Source organism: Corvus kubaryi, unplaced genomic scaffold (assembly GCF_017639235.1).
Source record: "Corvus kubaryi isolate FWS band 111438036 unplaced genomic scaffold, C.kubaryi_AGA036_p1.0 split3-37296, whole genome shotgun sequence".
Classification (NCBI taxonomy): Eukaryota; Metazoa; Chordata; class Aves; order Passeriformes; family Corvidae; genus Corvus; species Corvus kubaryi.
The window spans coordinates 1,093,443-1,114,678 of record NW_024582086.1 but is presented as its reverse complement, the minus strand read 5'-3'; the positions used below and the strand labels follow the sequence as shown (position 1 = coordinate 1,114,678).

The 21,236-nt window shown below is 39.7% G+C and overlaps 1 protein-coding gene across 8 annotated transcripts in view; it reads right to left on the bottom strand.

Moving 5' to 3' along the window:
* The window catches only part of ELAVL2 (ELAV like RNA binding protein 2), a 91,229-nt gene that overhangs the window by 51,586 nt on the left and 18,407 nt on the right, over positions 1–21,236 (bottom strand). For 5 of the 8 annotated variants that reach the window (XM_042015270.1, XM_042015266.1, XM_042015268.1 and 2 more), the window contains exon 2: positions 5–95. The exons of 2 other annotated variants lie outside the window; for them this stretch is intronic. In XM_042015270.1, the coding sequence (XP_041871204.1) occupies positions 5–76 (72 nt within the window). In that variant the 5' untranslated portion in view covers positions 77–95. Of the gene's footprint in view, positions 1–4; positions 7,673–21,236 lie in introns of those variants that run through there. One more of the 8 variants, XM_042015269.1, reaches the window with a different exon arrangement.

Here is a 21,236-nt window from a genome sequence, read left to right as displayed (position 1 = left end):
AGACCCCAGTCCAAGGCTCTGCTGCCCACGAACCACTTCTAAGCAGAGAAGCCACATCACACAGTCTGACTGCCATGTTAGTTTGGAGTTGCCGTCTGCAATATGGACACAAAAAGTACCGTATGTTAGATTAGCAAGATAATGCAACAAATCAGTTTGTACAAATTTACAGTAATTGCATTTATATTCCCAGCATGTCCATGCAGTGTGGCTTAATTGGATTTGAGGCAATTCCAATCTAATCTTTACAAATTCAGATGTAAAATTATTCCTCTTACGTGAAATAAGATGCTTATTTTTAAGAAGATTTAAAAGATAATGCAGTCTAGTTACCCCTGCATCTACCCTGGGAACTACCTCCAGAACCACATCAGCCTAAAAGAAACTATACCACAAAACAGATTTTTAAATCTTCAAGACTGAAGAGGAAAGAAAGGAAATACAGTGAGTTGATTTTCCATCAGCATATAAGATGATCATGCACTACTGAAAGATAGCTCCCCTTACATGTCTTTCCCAGCCCACAGGAAAAAAAAAAATACACAAAGATGACAAATGACTTTGTTAGAATCCAGTCCGTTCTTAAAAATCCTATGTTTTAAAAATTAAGTAAATTAAAATCTTGTGCAGATGGTATTCACTAAGTTTCCTTGCAATACATGTTTAAAAGTACCACTGCACGTATCACCAGTGGCAGTGGAGTCAAGGATTTATCAAGTGGAATAACTGGAACAAAACATGCAAGTGTTTTTCATAAGAGTATTTTGGTAACCAAGAAGATTGCTCTTTAACTAAAACATCACTGAAAATCCAGTTGGATTTACATTGAACAGTGCTAGAAGGATGCCACAAAAGCTATTAGGCCATTTGCAGATGACTACAGGTAGTCCAGATGTGAAATATAACCACAATAGGAACAAATAGAAAGACTCCTGACCACTGTCACAGCTTAAGATTGCTGTTAGTAAAGAGATCCTTCTTGCCCATGGTTAGCAGATGAGGTAAGTCTAAACTTGATAAAAAAAGACTTAGGTTTCAGAAGGCTGCGGCATCCAGGGTTTATAAAGACGTACTTCAAAGCTTATTTCTGGTTTAAAATGGTGCAAATTACTTTTCATGTCAGTTTGCTACCAAAGTCCATATGGTTAGCAGACTTCATGTCTGGTCTTTATTTTTAACTTAGGTTAATAAAAACCTTCAATCACCTTTTCATGCAAAATAGTGAGGCTTTGGTATCAACTTCAAGTTTGCATGCCATTCGCTGTGGTCTCAACCCAAAACCAACAGTAACAACTTCTCAAGCTCTCCATTGGTTCATAGGCAAGTATGTTGATAAACTGCTTACTACCATGAATAAAATCTGGAAGTCCCAACTGACTTCTTTTAAGTTGAGACAAGCCTTATTAAGAAGATTGCTTTAAAACAGTGTCCAAAACGCTGTCCCACAAAGACTGTAGTGACGTATGCAAGATAATGTATTTGGATCTCTATGGTTCTCAGCAAAGCAGCATGACTCCACAGATTATTTGTTTCCTGTGAACCACAGGCTGCAGATAGAAAACTTCAATAGGACAGCTTACTTGTTTGTACAGTACTTCAGTTTACTCACTAGAGACTCCACTGTTCTCTCAAACACTGCCGCACTTCTCAAAGAAAGCCAAGAGCACCTGTCATTTGAGGTACTTTCAGCTTGCACAACACATTTATCTGCACTGAAGCATTCTATACAGCACTTGCAATCAGCGTGCAAGTCAGTTCTCTGACTAAAAAAAACATTATGTCTCAAAAATGTATTTTGCTCTAACTATTCTTCTACCATTTTTATTACATTCGAAGACATACAGACTGCTCTCTTTTGTCTAATTTGGAAAACTGGAGTTCTTACCATTTTATTTACACTTCTACCTGACCTAAAAACAATATTAACTATAGCTAATTACATTCTAGAAAAAAAACAAAAGCTTTCTGAAATGAATTTTCAGCCTTAACACTGTACTAAAACAGCACATTAACACAGAATTTGAACTGTGACTTTTCTTCCCCCTTCCCCCAAAAAGGCTTTAAAATACTGAACTACTGAATAATCTCCAGTACCATTAAAAAAAGCTAATTCAGTTTTTGACTATTAGCCTCAGAGACAATATTACACTTCAGGTTATTAAAACAGCTTAGCAGTTACTGCATTCAAAACCTATAAAACCATTATGTTCAAGAAACAGGGTTCTATACCTACTAAGGAAAAGTTTGTCTTAAAATACATTCAGATTAAGAGGAGAACAATAAAGTCAAGTTGACCAAGTAAATCTGCTTTCTCTATAATGCTGAAAAGAAGCAGAACTAAAGACCCAGTTGTTCAGTTCAGCAAACTGAGTGGTTCTCTTTAACACACAGTACATGGCAGCAATCTGTCTTTCAATAAACTTACTTCTAGTTCACCAAGCACAGGTAAGATTTTAAACCCAAACACTCAAACACTGTTTATGGCATTAACGGAATGCCAGTTTCTAATTAGCTGCAGTTCAAGCAAGTCATGAGTAAGGTTTGCCTAGCAGAGAAGCAAATAGGCTTTTTTTGTTTTTCAAGAGAAAAGACATCGGAAGTTCAAAAGCCATATGGTTTATGTAATTAGTTCTGGTTGCCATAGAACAGTTCCAATTATAACAGCAGATTTTTATATGAGAGCTTTAGAAAATATAGTGGAGCAAGGAAGATGAAGACTGGCTAAACAATAGTCACAGTGGCTTACTAACTTTCTCTGCAACACAGGTACTTTGGGCATAACATACTCAACTATTCATGCTCAGCTGAAAATGCAGGCTGACGCTGGATCCTGGAAGTGTTGAGACAGAACCAAGGAGGTGACAAAACAGATAAGCCTTCAACCACCTTTACCTCCTCACATGCATACACATGCTAGGGAGAAACGTTTAGTGCATGACTTCTGGCCAAAGTCTTTCTACCACCTGTTTCAATTCATACTTGTTCATCCTGGTCATTGCTGGGCAAGAAATCATTTCACATAGGTTTTATAGTCAAAATTTAATTCTACTTATAGACAACACATCAAAAAATCACTGCAGAGATGCCTGCCCCGATTACACTACATACTTCTAAGTGGTATTATTACAAAAAGGTGATTACACTCTGAATTTAGGCCAGCAGATACTAAACACATCTGCCTCTTTCAATATGTTACCACTGTTCAGGGGCAACCCAAGCTAGACCATGAGATGCCTCCAGCCTCAAGGGTCACAGCTCATACAGTGCTCTTGATGAAGTCCTAAGAGATGCTAAACATGCTCCTGAAGATTCTCCTAAAGGCTTACATACCAGGAAACCTTCAGAGCATGCTTTAGAACTTAGTGTTTGCCCTTGCATCCTGTTTCCCAGTGCAATGGAAGCATGCATCAATTACAACACATCACCATTTGCACAAGCAAATACTATAGATTTTGTTTTCATAATACCAAACTCCAGAACAAGAAACACCTCTGGCTGCGTACAGTATTCTTTATTTCTTCCAGACAGAAAGGTCTAAACCAGAACTTTGGTCTCTGCTTGTAATGAAGTTGTTCTCTTTCCAAAGGATTTATTCCATCTACTTTGACTTACAACAGTAGTTAATGCATTTTAACAAGGCTAAGTTGTTTCTTGTCTGTGAGAACTGTTGCTAAACACGTTACGCAAAAAAAAAAAAAAAAAAAAAAAAAAAAAAAAAAACACCAAGCCATCATCATTATTTGAGGGGTCAGAGAAAGGTAAGATCTGGCACAATACAGATGCTGAATTTTGCTTTAAAAAAATAGAACTCACCAAAAAAAAAAAAAATTTGGGGTATTAAAATTTTAAGTGCAGATTTATTAATACTTTGAATAGCTGCAACTCTTCATGCTTCCCCTTAGTGATTTTTATCTTTACTAGAGTGTTAATTTGAAGAACTCCTTTTTTACAAATGGTCAGGTATCCTACAAGCATGCACGAAAGAACAGTACTAATTCATGCACGCCCAAAAAAGTTGTACAGTAAGAGATAACATAGGTTTTATAGTCAGAGACTGTTCAATCCAGCGTATGCAAAAGCTATTACCTAGGTTGCTAGAACATCCCAAAGCCCTGTATGGGTAAAGGCACACACAGGCCAGAGGGCATGTCTTCAGTTAACAACCTTGACTGTCAGAACAGAACACTACTCGCTCTTTCAGTTTCCCTACAAGAAGAATAGTTGTCAAGGAAAGCTTGATGGTTACTCTGAGGCCCACACATTAACAGCACATCTTGTGCTTGGTGAGTCTGCACAAACAGGGTAAACAATGCTTATTTCTTCGTCTCTATTTTCACGTTTTCTTCATTAGCATAAATCGCCATTTCTCCATTAGCAGCCCTCCCCACCTGCATATACATTCATTTGCTGTTCCCTCCACTGCACTATTTAAAAATCTGCAGCACAAACTACATAAGGATATTGCCTGATGAGAACTCATGCAGCTCAGGAGAATGAACCAGAACAGTATCTCTTGATCTATGCTAAGTTATATGGAAGAACTTTGATAAGATAGATGAAAGACAAAAACTGCACAGAAAACTTAGAATTTTTCTGATAATGAGGTGGTATCAAATTTTCAAGTAACTTAAATAGTTACTAATGTAAACAAAAGCAATTAAGATAAGACAGGTTGAGTCCTTTGCAACAATAAAAAGCAACTTCTAGCCTCTCAGAAGTGGTAGCTTAGAAGGGGAACCTTTTCACACTGCCTTTTCAATGAATCACTAAAGAAGTAATACCACTTAACATTTCTGTATCTTGGCCTCAAAGTCATGATGAGTTGAAGTAAGTGAAGAAAATGAAGATGATTATGAAAAAAAAATTATATGAAATTTAGGCAAAAGGATTGTAATTCACCCTTGTGATTGCTGCTGCAGAAGCTAATCTGCAGAAGATTTCAGCAGGAATGAAGAGGCAGCCAAAGCAGACTGTCCTATTCCAGGTAAGCAGTGAGAAGAAAACTGAACAACTGCAGACACTTGAACAATAAACAGCTATTAATAGAGGCATAAAAGAGCTTAATTGTGCTGGTGACACTAAAAGCAGGAAGAAAGTGCAAATTATTTACTCAATGTAAATATCTGCAGGAACACTAAAAATGTATACATATATTAAAAGAAAAAAAGTCTTCACTCAGTATGAAGTGCTTTTGGAAACTCTTGACATTCCTACAAGATACTGAAGAGTATTAGGATACTCTAAACAATGCCCTACTAAAGCAACTATGTGTTAGGAATGAAGCCAACAAATACTTGTAAGCAGTTCTGAAAAAATAATGCATGTACAGCAAGGCAAGGACATTGCTTGACAATGGACTAATCTAGAGAAAATACAGGACTACTTCTGACTGAAATTACTGATTATCCTATCAGGTAGGGTCAAAAGAGGAAAACACACAAGGTAACTTAAGTTTTCCTAGAAACCACATTAGAAAGATCAACTCTAACAGTCTTCTGTAAAGAAAACAAGCACCTCCATTCCATTAAGGTATCAGTTCAAGTGAGACTCCAAAAGTGTAACCATTTTTACGTTCCTAATAATTCAGGTCAATTTAGACACACAACCACTTCTACCAACATAACTAATTCCCTGAGCAAGATAGCATCAACATGCATTACTAATTAGCTCATATACTAGAAAAAACCTCCAAAACTCAGCACAAAATTACACTCTTTCTTTTCATTGCCCTCCTTCATATAAAAAAAGTTCAAAGCCAGCTAAGGGAAAATGATTACTTTGGTTATATTTGTAATTTTAACTAAATGTCAAGTTGAGGCTGTTTGAACACAGCCAATACTGATGTTCAGAAGGAGTTTCACCAAAACTGTGACTGGATCACACAAACTATTCAGATCTCAATAAATAAGCTGTGAACAACTCCAGACTTAACCAATACTTTAAATAAGACTAATTTTTAACAGGAAAGATTTTTCAACTGCACTCTACCAGTCACAAAATCTTGGCAACTGTTTATTGCTCTTATTTGCTGTCCTAGTCTCCTGTGTTAGCTCTCACAACCTTCTAGCAAAGTGCTCTCCAAGGCAATACGGCTCTGCCAAAATGAATATATATTCTTCAAGAGGTAACTGCATTTTATTGCAGACATTTCATTTCAGCCTTATACATCTGCAGTCCTCTGGAGCCTACTAACACAACAAAACAGAAGATTCAATGAGGTGAAAGGAGACAACTTGATGACTCTTCAAATATAGAAATTTGATAGGTTGAAGGCTTTCAAAGTCAACATCCACTTGAACTGGCTAGGATGCCTACTTCAATTTTTCAGCATTTACCTCAGTATTCCAGTTGGGCCATGTAAAACTTTTCCCCCTTTCATACTGCAATTACATCCTTCTTTGCCACTGACAATTTCAAAAGCTGATGTTTTACCAAGAGAGAGGAAGCAAACCAAGTTAGTCTGACTGAAGAGATATACAAATCAAAAAACACAAGTTAGAAAAACAGGCTCCTCCTAATCAGGAAAGCGTGTCAACTTCAAGGCCACACACTACTCCATTTACTCTCTTCCTGAAGGACAACACACCTACATGGTTTTGTCCCTCATGCACTCAACTTTCTTCCCTGCAACAGAGGGCCCAACAATGGATGACAGGATTCATCTTCCAGGATAAGGAAGACAAAGTTAGAGGAACAGTTCTCTTGTGCTTGCTTTTCATGGCAGCACTCCTTGCTCAAAGCTCAAGGAAACCAGAGAGATAGTTAGGCCCAAAACGCACTAGCATTCACAGACAATCCATCAGAGGTGCACCTCAGCAGATCCACAGGGCATGATCTTGGTATCTCCATCACAGCCCTACCCTTCAAACCGCAGGATGAATCCCCTCAATGTCCTCCCTTCAGGGGAGTTTTTGTTCTCTAACAGGGAACTTTTAGCTCAGATGTAGTTTAGACAAGGGAAAAGTTGCATGACTTAGTATCTGTACCCCTTAAACCCTCATGTATATTGTTAGTTAGCTCAAAAAATGACATCCTCAACACCAGACAAAGAGGGGAAAAAATGCAAGCAGCTGAAAGTCAGAAACCAGTCATCTCCATGCCTCTCCCTTCCTCTATACCCTTCTTTACAAGTACTTTCAAAGTGGTATCAGGCTGGACAGCAACACAATGCCTACACACTCAGACGTCTCCATTAGCCCAGACCATCAGTGGCCTGAGAGACTGACATGTCACAGCATCCTTCTTTCAGGTCCAAAACTCATGACAAGCAAAGCTTATGTGCAACACAAAAAGGTACTCAAACCAAACTGGAACATGCACTATTAACCACACATTGAATCAAGTCATTTTTGCACAGGAAACATTAATCTTTCCATTGAGGAAACCCTCTGGGGAAGAGGAGATCTTCACTAGGACAACAGCTCAACTAAGAATATAGGATAAGAGGTACTGGGGTTTGCCAAGTATTCTGCACTCCAGCAGATATGACAACAAACAAGCTACCTGAACAGCCTTGGACATGATACCCAAAATTGCTAAAATGGCCTAGGATCACATCTTAGATGTTAAGTAGTATTCAAATATGGAATACTTGCTTTCACTCTTTGGTGAAGGGCCTCAATGTAGCATGTAAGGCAAAAATCAGGGACTTGTGGCAACAACTGACTTGAGCTGCCATTTTTTTTTCCACAGCTGGGAATGAGAGTTTGGAAGAACAGAAGGAAACACTGTTCAAACTGAAACACTTCCATTCAGCATATTCTGCGCTCTTCAGTCAAGAGCAGATGACATTTCACCTACAGTTACAAGGCTTCTATTTTATCGCTTCTCAAAAAAAGATTTCAGATCAACAAGACAAAGTGAAGACATCAACAAGCCATTCTTATTAACAATTCATAGTGAACCAATATGAAAAAAAACATGGCCAAGGCCAGTTTGCTCTGAAAATCTGCTACGGATAAAGACTGACTATTCAGTCTCCAAGATGTGTTCTTAGTGGTCTCAATAATCACATCTTTGAGTAAAAAAAAAAACAAGCTTAACAGGAGCTAAGATTTTTCCCTTCCTGCGCCACCTGGAGTAGGAAGTCACCATGGTTCCATGAAAGCAGTACAAAGGCTTCCTATAGCAGATGAAGAGAACTTTTATTTCTTAATCCTGATATACCATGAGTAATGAATAATGCAACACAGCTATAACATGACAGATCCATATGCTGTGCTGACTTGCGTGCAGAAATCTTTATTTCTATAATCCAACTAAAAATGCAGAGCAATGAATATTTAAAGATTTTCTAGTTTAAAATAATCTTGCTCTTGCTTTCAGTCACCACAGAAATCTTGCCCAGGTCTTAAGGTTTCTGACCTCTGGGGATGGGAATTCTCGCACAAACATGAATTCAAGAACAGAGAAATACAGAGGCCAAGATGTCAGAACTCCTCATTAAAACTCTCAATGATTTAATACATCATCATTAATACTGCTAATCATATTTTCCTATTATGCTGTCCATAAATATGAAGTTTATGGGGCCACTTGGCTTCTACATGCTCTAGCTCTTTCTTCTAACCTTTTCTTCATAGAAAGTTGCAGCTAGATTATCTCCCACTCCTAGTTTTCTCCAGTAGACCAAGTACCATTAAACTATGTATCACTAAATTGCCTTAATACACCTTTGCTCCTTTCATGGGCTAACCCATATATTTTAATTTGACTCTCATGCTTTATTCTTTCATGTATTATTCTATGCTAGGTATTATACACAAACCTATTAAAACTACAACTTGATGTATTTATGCAGTTGACATTTCTATTATCTGTTTCTTAACATTGTATATACATATTACCAAAAAGTAAATTTTGTAACAACAAATTCTAGATTAGGCAATTTTCTTTCAAATTAGTTTTGAAAAGCTAATTTCACTTAGATATTTATCATTGCATCAAAAAACTGAGCTAATACCCCACTTCACCATAAAACTAATCTTATGCCTAATTCAATAGCAAGAGAAACACAGCCACAGAAGTACACCACTGTAACAGACTCCCAAATACCTGAAATTGTATCTTTGCCAATTCATTTATTCCCCTGTGTACATCCTCAAGTTTCAATATCAAAGGAAAATCAAGAGAATTGTTTGCAAAAGAGATACAAGAAGTCTTATAAGATAGCATGACAGCATAAACAAAGTCAGACCAACAGCACACAGCTCTGAATTAACTCAAAATTTTCTGCCCTTTATCAATGCATTTCAAGTTCTAGGAGGTCACCTATGCCCCAAAAATCTCCCTGTAATACACACTACAGTAGAAAGAAAGAGCTTGGAAAGGGACATACACAACAGTAAACCAAAACATTACTTTGAGAACATCAACAGGTGAAAAATACGATGCTGATGCTATTTACAATATGCTTGCTTTCTATATGGGCTAATCTGGATAATTTTACTACCATTTCACTACAGAAATGCACCAACTCTGAGGCACCACAGAAGGGCTTCTGCTTTCACCCAGCACACAAGTTTGAGATGAGAAAGTTGTCTTATTTATCTGTAGCATCCTTTGAAGGAGACCTGTCAAATCACATTATTTGTCATGGCACCCAAAGGCTGACTTATCAAGTCTTAAAAGAATACCTCAAAATAAACTAGATGGATTTTATACTGCAACATATAGTCTAACATGGAGAGAAGAACCCAGGTTTGGACATTTTAGCCTTTGTTTCATAATGAAGCAGACTTCTAAAACAGAAGAAGGTTCACTTTCATGGGCTGAACATTATGCTTGGGCAGAGAACTGGATGTTTTGTGAAACAAGGGAATCAGTAAGTTAATGAAGACTGTTTTAGAAACCGTACACGTCTTCCCTCCTGGCACTTTAGCTTGCAAAAAAGATGACAGTGGTTTATATTGCACCACCTAAACTACAGGGTACTTATATCTATACTTAACAAGTAAAGTCAAGAATGTGTTTTACTACAGTGAGAAAAAAACCCCCAAACATCAAATGTAAGCTCTGGAGACATGCTGACAAGAAGTCAAAAGGCATCAGTGCTTTGGAGGAATCTGAACAGAGTGTTACAGTCAGTATCAAAAACCTTGCTGATATCAGATACAGACACTCACTGTCCTACCTCATATATTCCCACTGAATATACACAGGAATACAAAGCAGTTAAAAAGACAGAAGTTACACTATTTATGTAGTTTGGTTTTGTTTGTAGGAGTTGAACTTCCTTAGATGCCATTGTCAAAACAGTGCCATCCAGATTACCCTGGAACACATCATTCAAATTGTAATAGATGCAGATGAGTTTGAAATGGTCTGTGTCATTGGATGTCAGCACATTCTAGCTCTAAAACACAGCACATCAGGAAGCAAAGTATTTAGTTCACACTATTCAGTTGGACAGACGTAATTTAAGTTTTTCTGCCCACAATTTAGATGTAGGTAGTTAAAAGAACAGCGTAACTAAGAACATAAAAACATAGCCATAAGAATCACCCACTTCTGGAGATGAAGTTGTAGGCAGGATAAGTAAACTTTGAAAGGAGTTAGTTCCTGTGAAGAGCTATATTGTCTCACAGCCATAAAGCCAGGACTTTTCCTTCTTCACACTGCAGATAACTACTTTCCACCAATTTTCTAAACGAAGACCCACACCTATAAGTCCAGCAGCTCTGGTATTAACAACACACATATCTCTGCCTCAAAGATCAAAACTGTATTTCATTGTCCCATTACATAGATGCAATATTAAAGAAGACATTATTGTTAGGTTATTTTTAAACCAACAAGTCAAAGAGGATTTTTATCTCCTTAATTCACTGCAGACATTTTATACCATTCTGTATTAAATGCATCTTTCAGTCAAGGTTCAACTTTTAACCTTCAAAAGTTTATTCTTCGCTTTGATTTTGGGCAAAATACTAGAAGAGTAAGTTCCTAGAAGCATCAATTAAAAAAAAAAAAAAGGAATTTAAGCTTTTCTCACTGCAAAAATACTGTACAAAATGCAGTCACATGTTACTTGCAAGTCAGTTCTGCAAAACTCTTTCTCAGATGAAAGATGTCCAAGTGCTCAGACTTTGGTGAACTACAGCTCTTTTACTCTATGAAGACAGCTCATCAGGACTAGTTGCCTGAGGCTAACTGCAACTGCATCTGCAGTAAATTATTTCAATTTCTCCTGAAGAAGCTGCAGCTTGGACATATATATATATAGCTTGGACAGGTGCACTAGGTTAAGAACTGCCTGGATGGCTGGGCCCAGAGAGTGGTGGTGAATGGTGCCACATCCAGTTGACAATAGTCACCACTGGGGTTCCCCACAGCTCAGTGTTGGGCCCAGCCCTGGTTAATATCTTTATTCATGATCTGGATGAGTGGACCAAGTGCACCCTCAGTTAAGTTCTCAAACGACACCACGTGGGTGGGAGTGTTGATCTGCTGGATGACAGTACTGCTTTGCAGAGGGACATGGACAGGCTGGATCCACAGGCCAAGGCCAGTGGCATGCGGTGCAGCAAAGCCAGGTGCCAGGTCCTGCCTCGGTCACAACAACCCCACACAGTGCCACAGGCTGAGGAAGACTGCCTGGAAAGTGGCACAGCAGAAAAGGACCTGGGGCTGCTGGTTGGCATTCAGCTGAACATGACCCAGCATGTGCCCGGGTAGCCATGAAGGCCAATGGCATGCTGGGCTGTATCAGACATGGTACGGATCCTTGAATACTGTGTCCACTTCTGGGCCCCTCACTTCACGAGGAACACGGAGATGCTGGAGCAAGTCCAGAGAAGGGCAAAGGAACTGGTGAAGGGTCTGGAGACTAAGTTCTATGAGGAGCGGCTGAAGGAGCTCTGGTTTAGTCTGGAGAAAAGGAGGCTCAGGGGCGACCTTACCACTCTCTACAACTACCTGGAAAGAGACCATAGCCAGGTGGGGGTCAGTCTCTTCTACCAAGCAACCAGCAAGAAGAGAAAATGGCCTCAAGCTGGGCCAGAAGAAGGTTCAGGTTGGACATCGGGAGCAATTTCTTCACTGAAAAGGTTGTTATACATTGGAATGGGCTGCCCAGGGAGGTGGTAGAGTTCACGATTGCTGCAAGTGCTCAAGAAGTGACTGGACATGGCACTGAGTACTACAATTTAGGTGACATGGTCATGTCCTGGTCAAAGACTGGACTCAATAACCTTGGAGGTCTTTTCCAACCTTAATGATTCTAAGAATTTGTAGGAAAAAATATTAAAAGAACACCAGTTTAAATCTTGTGACTGCCAAAGTTCATTTAACCATACCAAAGCTCTAGCGTTGAAAAGACTTCTAAGAAGTCAGTGCATGGAAAGGCTGAAAAAGTCATGAGGACAGAAGCATGTACAAGTTTAGCTTTTGCTTTCTTTACTGCACATCTTGAAAGGAAACACAACTGCTCTGTGAGAATTATTCTATTTGTATACAACAGCTTACTGAAAAATGGACTCAACATAAGCAAGTATCAAATATTCTGTTACTTCTCTCAGCTATGTCTAAACTCTCTACAGGAGAATGAAGAACTACTGAAGTAGGGTTTGGCAGGCACATCTCCCAATAACCTCCACTGAACCTACAAAATCTCAGTAGGTTGTTAAAAGGTTGAACAACTGTAACAGAAAGGCTTGAAACAAATACAGCCTGGGGTTAGTCTTAATTTGCTGCATTTTTCACTGGTGTAACATCAATTTATTTATTCAGCTCATTCTTAACAGAGATCTAAAACACCCAGCAGAGAGAACAGCACAGAATGCTGCTGTAACCATCCCCATTAAATTCAGAGAAAACAACTCCCTTTTCTTCAACATCTTTGGACAATGACAGCAGCTCTCATTTAAAGCCATATGACAACTTCACTTAGATAAGAAATAGCTAAAAATGTTTAGGCACAGAAAGTGCTTAAACACAGAAAGGTTCTCAACTAGCAGAGGCTGTCCTCACAATAAAGACATCCCATATGGCAACTCTTTTTAGACTGTTAAGTATCAGAGGTTAGAGAAATCACGTCTGTCTACAAACTACCAGTTTCTCAGCTGATTTTTATCTCTTGCATAAAGAAAAAAGCAATTTGGGATAATTTTTAGAACTAGCATAGGTCAAACTCAAAAACCGTGTCCCCTTCAAAGTTTGTTTAGCTTCCGTAACTACCCATTCTTTCCAGTAAGGGCCTGAAAAGAAAGCAAGCCTGTAACTTTTGACAAACATACCTAGAGCATTCAAAGCAGATCAGCTGAGTTTACTTAACCTGGTTCTAACTCACTGCAGCTGCATCTAACAAACCGCAAAGAAAAGCTTATTACTGCAGTAAGTGACAGAGCTCAGTGGCTGAACAACCCCCAAGTTTCCAGCATTGTTCAGTTGGCTGTGCTCAGCACCAGCTACCAAATGATCTCTGTACTGTGGCTAAGCATGCAAAACCAACAGACAACACCACCTCCCCCCACCTTTGTAAGCTCTTACATGTATTATCAAGAGGATATCAGGCAGGGTATGCTACCAGCCATGTTCAAACAGTTGGCTGCTGGCAGAGAATATCTGCATTCACTGATCCGTGACATACTCACCTCATTTAAACACTGAACAAGAGTTACAGAGTTCTTGTAACGATAACTCATACACAAGCTTTGACATCGGAGTTTGCAACCTGCCACATGGAGGACAGGAGAACACCCTGAGCTGCCAGCGAGATTTTCAAGCTCATCTTTACAACTAGTGACTATGGGTGATCTAAAAAGGTCTTGATGAAACTTGGCTAAGTATCAGTTAAAAACAGACCTGTGAATTACGTCTACATACACAAAAATAATTTAGGGATTCCCACATAGAACTATGTCAAAGTTTTATTTAAAATGAGCAAATGTGTACAGTGCACAGGAAGTCTCAGTGACAGATTACTAAACTCAAGTTTAGTTCTCTAAAATATTGTCTGATATATTGGTATGTTTAAGTTCATATTTTAACACCAGCATTCCATCAGAACTTCATCCATATCCTTCTCCAAAGTTTCATGTGTACTTTTCCATGTGCAAGTTTTCCAGTCTCAAACAGAACAGTATGAAAAATGAATAAATCAAAAGGCATAGTGAGTAAACTGAAGTATTAAAGATTAAATTCAATGCATTTGCTTCACCTTCTTCCTCTTATGTGAAAAAGGAAAGAGGGAAGTGAGAGATGCAGTGCAGGAGAAGGGTCAGAAGCTACTCAATGTTTTCAGCTTTGACAAAGATGGATTCATACCAGGTACTTCAAAAAGCCCTGTCTAAGAAAAAAAAAAAAATCAGTAAGATTACAGGTCTCCCTTCCAATTCTGGTAACAGAAAAGTGACACACTGAAAACAATAAACTTGACCAATTTACTCAACAGCTGCGCTCCTGTTTCACAGAAGTATATAGAACACATGTAAAGATGCACAAATCCACTGGGGAAACAATGACAGAGAAAAAGCATTTTGTTTCAGGAAGTTAAACAATAAATTACTTTTTTTTTGTTTGTGCAACAGTACAGAGAGTGTTGAGCTTTCTACTTCACTTATCAAAGAAAACGCACAATTAAGTCAACATTCTTAAGTAAACCCTTCAGAAGGAAGGTGGATAAACCTTAAGGAAAAGGCATAAATTAACCACACACCAAGTTCTATAACACAGCGGCAGCGCCTTTTAATAGTCTTCCAGACAAAGAGATGGTAACAGGGATTTTGGAAACATCTTAGTATGCTCAAGTACTAGAGGCTAAAATTAGAAAGAATGTTTCTGCCAGAATTTCTCTTATATTTCTCTCCCCCTTTAATTTTTCACACAGTACCTTTTCACACAGTACCAAAACCACTTAATTCATTGAGAATTTCAAAAGAGAGACAACTGCTCAGTGAAGCCCTTCCTCATAGCTGATTTACAACACAGGTACCAAGGATTTCTCCCCACACCACCTCCCAGAGGTTCCCAAAACCCACAGAAGTGTCAGGTGAGAAACAGTCTTTGAATAGTAAGTCAAAAACTAATATAAAATGGCAGAGGAGAAAAAAAAAATCTACAATAACTATTCTTGTTTCCAGTATTTCAAAAAACAGTAAGTAGTACAGTCTCACAAGTGTCACACCAGTCTCTTACACTCTATTTTGCATATGCAAAATACAGATCGTTGTATTTCTCTACAGAATCCACTACAGTAAGTGGATTAGCTATACAGAGTAACATTATTAGCAAGGCTCTTCTCTGAGGCACTAAGAAGAGGTATGACTCCTAAGGTGAATTTCTGCATGTATTGAGACAGCACACAGAAAAGAAGCATCAGGAATCTTTCAAGAGAACTAATAAAGCAGTAAGGGGAAGAAGTAATTCAGCTGGCAGAGAGAGTGCACTTGAAAATCAAGTGGAGAAAAGTGGCATCAATTGTTTTGCAAGCCTATCACAACTGGATTACCTGATCCAGAATAAACTGCACCAGTGTAAACTGACCTAGTAGATACTGTTCACCTCAGGGAGCAACCTGCTTCTGGGACCGCTTGTTCCTTCTGGTTTTCAGCCAAGTGTCTGTGATTCAATGACTGAACAGCACATAATCATGGGATCTTGGGAGTCCATTACAGAGGAAAACACTTTTACTACCACCTCCATGAAACAAACTCCTTCAGCCTGTGAAGCTCTGTCCCCCAAACACTGATGCTGCACAAGACTACAAACCAGAAAGAATATTACTCGAGTTTTTCTCGCAAAAAACAGATGCTCCTGAAAGCTTAAAAGTAAAGGAACTGAAGCCTCAACAACTAAGCATTTTATTATAAATATTTATGGAAATCATCAAGCAGAGGATATCCCAAGCTAAAATTGACAAAATGTGAAACCACATCAACACAACCTAAGAGGTAACAAGAAGAAATCAGCAAAATCTTCATCAGGAGAGCTCAAGGATGCTTGGAGCCCTCTATTACACACAACCGTGACTTCCATATTTGAAAGCTTTATTTACATTTTTCAAAAAAGCTATCAGTTATCAACCCTTACAGACTGCTGTAATTGGATGTGTCTCAACAGCTTTGAGGAAACGCCTTCTAGACATACAGTAGACATCCCAACATTGTCAGTGCTACTGAGTGGTCAGTCAAATCACCTCGATTTGACCACTTATCTTCTCTGAAAACCCTGACTACACACCATACTTTTCCTCTAGCCCTAACTAGTTAGTTTTGGAGGACTTTCTAAACTTAGCACATCAACTTTGTATTCTCACTAAATGAGAAAAAGACTAATGTCCTTGTAAGGAACATTAGTACTCAATCCTATTGTTTATTATGCTCACCTGCAAAAAAAGCAGAATTCAAAAAGTTTGTGGGGTGGGGTTTTTATTGGGTTTTGTTGTTGCTGTTGCTAGAGGAATTTGAATTATTAGAGATGATTTAAGAATCTACATACAGAACACAGACAACAAACTTTTCACTTGCAAGCCTGATTTTCCAGACCCTGCCATGTTTCAAATTACATTGCTGCCCCAGCAATTACATGTGCTGTTTCCCGAAGTTTTTTGAAGTTGAAATTCAGCTCAATAAAGCATCACATACACTATTCTTACAGTACCTGACCATGTAAACCACAGACTCACATGATCATTCAGGGTCGCAAGTCACCTCTGGAGACCACTGGGTCCAACCGCCCTGCTCAAACAGGGCTAACTAGAGCCAGCAGCGCAGGACCATGCCCAGGCAGCTTCTGAGGATACTCCACCACCTCTTTGTTTCATTCCTAAAAACTCAACACAGAAATCTACCTCAAGAATTTGAGCAAGAATATCTGAAAGTATGTCAGTGGGTATGAAATCCTATCCATGTAAGGTGGGAGGTGATCCTTCCCATCTGCTCAGCCCTAGCAGAAGCCACATCTGGAGTGCTGGGTCCCATTCTGGTTTCCTCAGTAGAACCCAGACAAGGAGCTACTGGACAGGTCCAGCAGAGGCCACAAAGATGACTTGGGGTCTGGAGCATCTCTCTCATGAGGAGAGACTGCAGGAGCTGGGCCTGTTCAGTCTGGAGAGGAGACAACTGAAAGGGGACCTCATTAATGCACAGAAATATCTCAAAGGCAGGCATCAAGAGGATGGTGCCAGACTCTTTTCAGTGGTACCCACAGACAGAATGAGGAACAATGGCCATAAATTAAAACACAGGAAGTTCCACCTCAACATGACGAAGAACTTCTTTTCACTGAGGGCGGCAGAGCATTGGAACAAGCTGCTCAGGAAAGTCGTGGAGTCCCCCTGTCTGGAGACATTCCAAACCCATCTGCATGCGTTCCTGTGTAACCTGCTCTAGTGACCCTGCCTTGGCAGGGGGTTGGGACTGGATGATCTCCAGAGGTCTCTTCCAAAACTAACTGTCTGAGATTCAGTAAGATACCACTGGCTGCTACCTTAGCACTCTACTAAAATTTACATCATTTTAAGAATGCAATGCTACATACTCACCCCTCCACTATCACTCCCCAACTACTTCACCATCAGAGTATTTTGCTCAACTTGAAGAGTTAGTAACTCACAAAGAGACTGTTGCTAGGTTTAAGTGAGAAGTAATTTTCTAACTTTCTATTATGGGTGAAAAACATCTGAACCACCCCCCTTGGCAGGATAGATAGACTATCACCCATTTCAGAGGTTTGACAAATTCCAGAATAACTAAACAGCAGTCCTCATGACCTACTTGCAAGGGACCGTTCCCTGAAAGATGGGCAGAATACAGACACACCTGATTTCAGCTGTTAGCAATGCAATATCCAAGACACCCAAGATGTTATGTTTGGCTTTACTAACACATTCATCCAACAACCTCATTTCTCCTCATCCTGAGTGCTGTAAAAGCCCTTCTTTCACTCTGCCACACAAGATCTCCATTGTGCCTATGGCACTGTGCTAAGGGCCAGAGCTTGGTAAGGACACCCTTACTTGTTATGAGCAGTACACATGCTCCAAAAGATACAAAACAGGAAAACAACTCCCCCTTCCCCCCATAACTATGGGTTGCCTAACCAGGGCACTCTCACGTGAGACACTCAGCAGCCTTGCAGTTCTCTTTGTCTTTTCATAGCAGTAATCCCTGACATCCCACCTGCAACTGTAAACAAAACAAAAAGGCAACTCTTTTTACACCTGAAGTTTCAGAAGTCCAACTGTACAGTGTTTTCACAAATATGAGAAATCTCAAATTTGACAGTAGTAAAAAGTAGCCATCTACAGGCAGCAAAAGTTAATGGTAATTACCAGCATCATCAGTTTTATGTCTCAAATCTATGGCAAACCATTTGCTTCCTGACAATGCTCCAATAAACCTCTGGCACAAGAAATGCTGCAACAGACAAGCTGTTTCTTCAAGTAGGTTTCCTTTAATCTTTCATATATCATACCAACAATCTCATTCAATTCTAAGCAAACACATTATCACGTTAAGAGACTTCTAAAAGCTCCTCTTTTTATTTTCTGTGAAGAAAAAAAAAATCACCTTTAAGAACAGCTGCTTTCATACAGAAAGAACTGGAGTTCAAAAATAAGCAAGTCCAGACCTATATTCATTCCAGCTTTGAAAATAATTTGTTCTAATATTATCTGCTTCTTCACAGTAATTGTATGCATTCAACACCAGGTTTTGACACACCAGATACCCAGCACACTGTGCAACCTACTGCCTCATGTCTGAAAAGAAACTTAACCAAAAAAAAAAAAAAAAAAACCCCACAAAAAAACCCCATGCCAGGCTATGTTAACATGCTACATCAACATCACTTTTCCCAAAATACCACCCTATCCAGTCCCTTTATTAGATCAGTTTTTAGAGTCTGTTTCACGCATCAAGTATTCCACTGGCATTCAAGTTTGTTTATATTGAATTTCTTTCAATCCATTGCCTCACTGAGTTAAACCCTTACCTTCCTCCTCAGCACAATCTGTCATACAGGGGTAACACTGTCTCACAACCAGGAAATCTCACATAATGAATGATTCAAACTTATCGGAAGTGTTAATGGGCATGAGGCGCAAAATAGTAACTTTTCTTTAGCTCATAACACTTCATTTTTGTACAGATTGCCACAGTGCTTTTGATTCTGTTTTCTATTCTTTGCATCTGCTCAGCTCAACTGGTACACAGGACTCAAAATTTTGGCACACAATGAAGTTATTTAAGCACTGACAGTTATAAACAGCCTAAAACAGATGGTCAGTTCTCCTCTGAGCTTAAGACTTCAGAGAAAGTCATGAAAGCTTGGATGTGCTCACTGGACCTGTTTTTCCTGAAGCTGTAAGTCTAGTAGCCATACTCTGAAAAACTATCCTAACACAGGTTCAACCTGTCTCCTACCTTTTCATCACCACCTTCTACTACAGAAATAGATACCAGACATTCACTGGTTTTTGTACTTAAAAAAAACCTGTTTCAATCAAAACCTGTTAAAGCACAGGAGTTCCCATCTGCGTCGCAAAAGCTAAGCCAGCCATCTCCAGGAGAGCAGAGCACCATCCCATATAATGGTTACTTGAGAAGACAAAAGCTGTAACTGCAAACATTCTTCACCCAGCTGTATGTACTGAGCAGAATGTCATATGGTCTGGAATATCCCTTTGGTCAGTTTGGGTCAACTGTCCTGGTGGTGTCTCCCCCCAGGCTCCCAGGCACCTCCAACCTCCTGACCAGAGTGGCAGTACGAACAGAAAAGGCCTTGGCTCTGGGTAAGCCCTGCTCGGCAACAACAAAAACATCTCATCTTGGTATTATCAACCCTACATTCAGCATAAATCCAAAACACAGCCCCATACCAGCCACTCTGAAGAAAATTAACTCTATCCCAGACAAAATCAGCACACTATCACACAGTAACAGCCCAGAATCGATGGTATTTTCTTCAAAGTCGTCCCAGAGATACAAAGATACTTCTTAACCACCATGTCTTTGGTATGCTGTACCATTTTCTTTCACTCACTTCTCAACAGCTAGAATTATCAAAATAGAGTGGGATGCCATCCAGGGGGACCTGGACAAGATCGGAAAATGGGAATCTCATGAGGCTTAACAAGACCAAGGTATAAGGTACAAGAACAAGTACAAAGTGCTGCGCCTGGGTCACAGCAAGCCCAGGTATCAACACACGCTGGGGATGAACAGATGGAGAGCAGCCCTGTAAGAAGGATTTGGGAGTGCTTGGTGGGTGAGAGGCTGGACATGACCCAGCCATGAGCACCCACAGCCCAGAAAGCCAAATGTGTCCTGGGCTGCATCCAAAGCGGCGTGGGCAGCAGGGGAGGGAGGGGATTCTGCCCCTCTGCTCTTCTCTGGTGAGACCCCACCTGGAACACTGCATCCAGCTCTGGGGTCCCAGCACAGGAAGGACATGGACCTGCTGGACTGAGTCCAGAGGACGGCCACATGGTTTGTCAGAGAGATGAAGGACCTCTCCTACAAAGACAGACTAAGAGAACTGGGACTGCTCAGTCTGGAAGAGAAGGCTTCGGGGTGACCTAATTGCAGCTTTCCAGTACCTAGAGGGAGCCTATCAGAAAGATGGAGAGGGACTTTTAACAAGGGCAAATAGTGACAAGACAAGGTGAAATGGCTTAAAACTGAAAGGGAGTAGGTTTAGAATAGTATTAGGAAGAAGACAGTTACTGTGAGGGTGGTGAGGCACTGGAACAGGTTGCCCAGAGTTGTGAATGCCCCATCCCTGGAAGTGTTCAAGGCCAGCCTAGATGAAGCTCTTAGCAACCTGGTATAGTGGAAAGTGTCCCCGCCCATAGCAGGGGGCTTAGACCAACATGATCTTTAAGGTACCTCCCAACTAAAACCATTCTATGATTTTAACAGGGGTGACTTTGACAAGTACTATAAAACCTTGTTGCTGAGCTCAAAGCCTTGTGGAAGTTTATTTCTAGTCTCATCAGTAGTATTTTTATCCTTTATTTAGAATTCATTTAATTTAAGATGATAAAATGCTTGAGTTTGTCAAAAATAGAGGAGTGATACTAGAGCACTGGCTCAGAAAAGATACCTAGCTATTTCTGTAGCAAGAAAATTACTTGTGCCTTTAGTATTATCTGTAATTTTTACTGGTACATCCGTTCACAGACAGAAAGCCATAACGCAGCATCCTCAATGTCAAACACAAGTAAAAAGAGCAAATGCTACAAGCAGAAAAGGTAAATGCTAGCATGCAGACAAAATTTTCAAGGAATATTAAAA